The sequence below is a fragment of the Amphimedon queenslandica genome, unplaced genomic scaffold (assembly GCF_000090795.2).
Source record: "Amphimedon queenslandica unplaced genomic scaffold, v1.1 AMPQUscaffold_11262, whole genome shotgun sequence".
In the NCBI taxonomy this organism is placed as follows: Eukaryota; Metazoa; Porifera; class Demospongiae; order Haplosclerida; family Niphatidae; genus Amphimedon; species Amphimedon queenslandica.
In genome coordinates this window covers 1-3,410 of record NW_003548495.1, presented here as the reverse complement: position 1 = coordinate 3,410, position 3,410 = coordinate 1, and the positions used below count along the sequence as shown (strand labels likewise).

The following is a 3,410-nucleotide window of genomic DNA, read 5'->3' as shown; positions in this document are numbered from 1 at the left end:
TGCTAAATTTAGTTCTTACAGACTGTAAGGATTGGTATAACAATGGTAGCACTACCAGTGGTCTGTATAATATTAATCCTGATGGAGGGACTCCTTTTACAGTTAGTTACTAATAATATACACTATACACTATTGGATCACAGGTATACTGTGATATAGAGACTTATGGTGGCGGATGGACTGTATTTCAGAGGAGACAAGATGGATCTGTTGATTTCTATAGATACTGGACTGACTATGAGAATGGATTTGGTGACCTTACTGGTGAGTTTTGGTTAGGATTGAGCAAGATTCATCGTCTTACTAAAGAAGGATCAAACACACTAAGAGTGGACCTGGGAGACTTTGAGGGGAACACAAGTTATGCTAACTACTCTACATTTAATGTTAGTGATGGTAGTACTGAATATATACTAACAGTAGGAGGATACTCTGGTACTGCTACGGATAGTCTGGCCTGGTATCATAGTGGAAGGAGATTCACTACAAGAGATAATGATAATGATCTACGGTCAGGAACTAACTGTGCTCAGTCCTTTACTGGTGCCTGGTGGTATAATAACTGCTATTATTCAAGCCTTAATGGTCGTTATTTTAATACTTCAACTAGTAATGTTCAAGGAATTGTTTGGTACGATTGGAAAAGTGCAACCATTAGTCTCAAGTTCTCAGAGATGAAAACTCGTTGTAACAATTAAATACTGTCCCCCACACACATAAGTGTGTTTACATTGTGCTGATATATTATCATGTCATTTCAATAGCTGCCATACCTTGTAGTGATTATTAATAACTATTCTTACTATTTTCTTTTATTAAATAAAATATTTTGAAGCTATTGTGAAATAGCAACACAGCCAACGCTGTGATAGCAATACAAGAACTTCAATCATTATGTAACATTGCAGGCTAATAATTACCAGTAGTATCCTTAAGAATGAATGAAACAACTTTAAAGTAAGCAAAATAGTAAAAGTGCAGTACATACAATGTAGATGTACTACACAGAATTAATGTGAAATAAAACACTTATAGTTCAGTCTAATTGGATCATAGTTAACTAGCTATAGACCCTATAGGGCGCTAAGTTCTGCAAGTAATTATTGCATTACGGTATCCACCCACACTCATGATTTGGACTGCAAGATACCGTGTAGCTACATGGGGAAACAAGGAACAAGAGGCCTTCGTGGCTTCCAGAGCTTGTTTGAGTGGCAATAAATGCCAGTAACAGTGAAGAATAGAGCCCAGAATGTCTCCTGAGAAAAAGCTTCATTGCACTTGAAGCCACTTGTCCACAAAGGCTGCTTTTGGCCTCCTATCCATTGGTTTTGCCTGGTTTTGCCGTCCAGCAGGAGAATTTCAAAATTTTTTCATTAAAGAATGCGGATAGGATACGGAAGATTACGAATAGTGTCTCATATACGGTATCTATAATTGCTTCTAGAAGTTAGCGCCCTATAGGGTCTATAACCAACCAACATCATAAAATGAAATACTAACTATTACTAACTAAAGGACTCAACATAGTAACTAAACAACACTATACACTTCTCAAACTAAACCCTGTTAGTACTACTAGACACTATGAGGAATCAGTTAAGAGACTAATGAACAGAGCAATGGTCAATGCATTTTTATTGACAAAATTCAATTAAAAGCTAATTAAGAATGTGGGCAGTGACATAACTAATGAAGCCCCACCATACACGAGACAATGCTATTGCAGACATTCTGTGGTTAATTTGATGTTATAAGCAACTTGTTACATAGAATAGAACAGCTCTCTATTCTGTACAACAGTATATTGCCTGAAGATCAAAGTAACATTTAAATTACATTGTTTGGGAGGTACACTAGTTTTCATACTGAAGCTAATAAAAGGTGTAAAATTAGAATGCCTAGTTAGGTCTGACAGCCTCCAAATGAAGGGCAAAAGCTGATTTCTGAGTAGTAATATAAACCTAAATAATAATTTTGAACAGGGGCGTAGGAATAGGGGGGGGGGCAGGGGGGGCAGCTGCCCCCCACTTTTAATGACATGGGGGCTATGCCCCCCCACTTTTACTTCACTGGCTTTTTTGAAAATTACACCATTTCAACTCACGTTCTACAATGACAGAGAAACAACTCAACAACTGCATGTTATTACATGTTCACAAAGACTTAAAGGAGCACGGACACGGAAGTGCGTCATCTTGATTTTTAGACCAAATAATCAAGATGACGTAGTGTTTCAGCTCACGTGAAAGCGACAAAATGGCAACCGTCAAAGCTCACCTACGAAGAAATAATGCTGGACTGGAGGCTTGGCACTAAGCATCATAATGCTAGAAATCCTTCAGTAAGTGTATGTATGAAAAGGAGTCACTGTGGAGACACTTACAATTGAAGATCCAGAATCCATTGTATCACATGGCTCGCAATGCCACACCCTTTATTGGTCCGTATTCACTGGTGTTTCAAATGAATTATTCTTGGACATTTAGTTTGCGCAGAGAAATTTTTGAAATTTTATGGTTGCCATGGTGACACTGTGCATAACAACCTTTTAAATAGATTTTTCACTGTCTTGTGGTGGAGCTACAGGGTCAAAATGGAGTCTATTTGTTTTTGCAAAACGAGAGCTTCAAGTAGCTCTTTGTTCCATGTTACTACGACTTTCTGGTCAAAAGTTATGGATCAAAAAGGGTGGAACTTACACATGAGTCTTTTAGCTAACTGAAGGTTTTCTCTGAAGTAAGGAACTACTCATAAGGTAGCCTTATGTAACCCCTTTTCAAGTAGACTGTTGCTGTACTGCCACGTTTTTGTCTGTTACCATACCAGAGCAAACAGTATAATGGTATGTGGCCACCTGGAGCTAAAGTATTTTATGGACATGTACTTAAGAGAGGGGCTTTTGCCTTTCTTTTCTTTAATTCAGAGTTCAAGAGTGACATTAAGAGGTTGAATGGGTAAATGGGACAGTTTAATAGATTTGACAGCTATATTACATAATTCTTCAGTGAGGTTTACTTATTTGAAAGTAAAGAAATCTGGGCTGTTATATTACAAAGGTGACTCTATTTTCTTTATGTGTTCAATTATGCCATGGAAATTATTTTATTCAAGGTTTTCCTCTCTTCTTTCCTCTATTCGTCCCACTCTCCTCCCTATATTCCTCCCACCCTTTATACGTTCTAGTACTTTTGGCATGTCTGATGTCTCACAGCTCTCATTTGTATGCTCCCTCCACTCTACTAGATTAATAGAAGTAAGCATTACTCTTCTGTCCTTGGGTCTTTTATCTTTCTCTACAAAATAGCATAGCATCGATCACCAAAAACACTTGGGATGGACTTCGTCACTATTCTGCTAGATACCTATTGCAAATTCTTCTTGCAATGGTTCTTTGAACTTTGTGAAAC

General features: G+C 37.7%; 2 protein-coding genes across 4 annotated transcripts in view; both read left to right on the top strand.

Annotated features, from left to right (window-relative positions):
- LOC100635750 (fibrinogen-like protein A) overlaps positions 1–869 on the top strand; it is a gene marked incomplete at its 5' end in the record, with an annotated part of 2,106 nt that extends 1,237 nt beyond the window's left edge. The window contains 3 exons of the mRNA XM_020005562.1: positions 22–101; positions 144–631; positions 836–869. Of these exons, the coding sequence (XP_019861121.1) occupies positions 22–101; positions 144–631; positions 836–869 (602 nt within the window). The remainder of the gene's footprint in view (positions 1–21; positions 102–143; positions 632–835) is intronic.
- Positions 870–2,554: 1,685 nt separating this feature from the next.
- Positions 2,555–3,404, top strand: LOC109589489 (uncharacterized). 3 transcript variants are annotated; one of them, XM_020005565.1, is made up of 5 exons: positions 2,555–2,739; positions 2,785–2,957; positions 3,009–3,059; positions 3,115–3,256; positions 3,308–3,404. In XM_020005565.1, the coding sequence occupies exons 2-5, from the start codon at positions 2,848–2,850 to the stop codon at positions 3,359–3,361; spliced, it is 357 nt and encodes a 118-aa protein (XP_019861124.1). In that variant the 5' UTR covers positions 2,555–2,739; positions 2,785–2,847; the 3' UTR covers positions 3,362–3,404. The 3 variants fall into 3 exon arrangements, with proteins under 3 accessions (XP_019861124.1, XP_019861123.1, XP_019861125.1); XM_020005564.1 differs by having other exon boundaries at positions 2,556–2,739; positions 2,788–2,957; XM_020005566.1 differs by having other exon boundaries at positions 2,557–2,739; positions 2,788–2,957; positions 3,187–3,256.
- Positions 3,405–3,410: the final 6 nt, after the last annotated feature.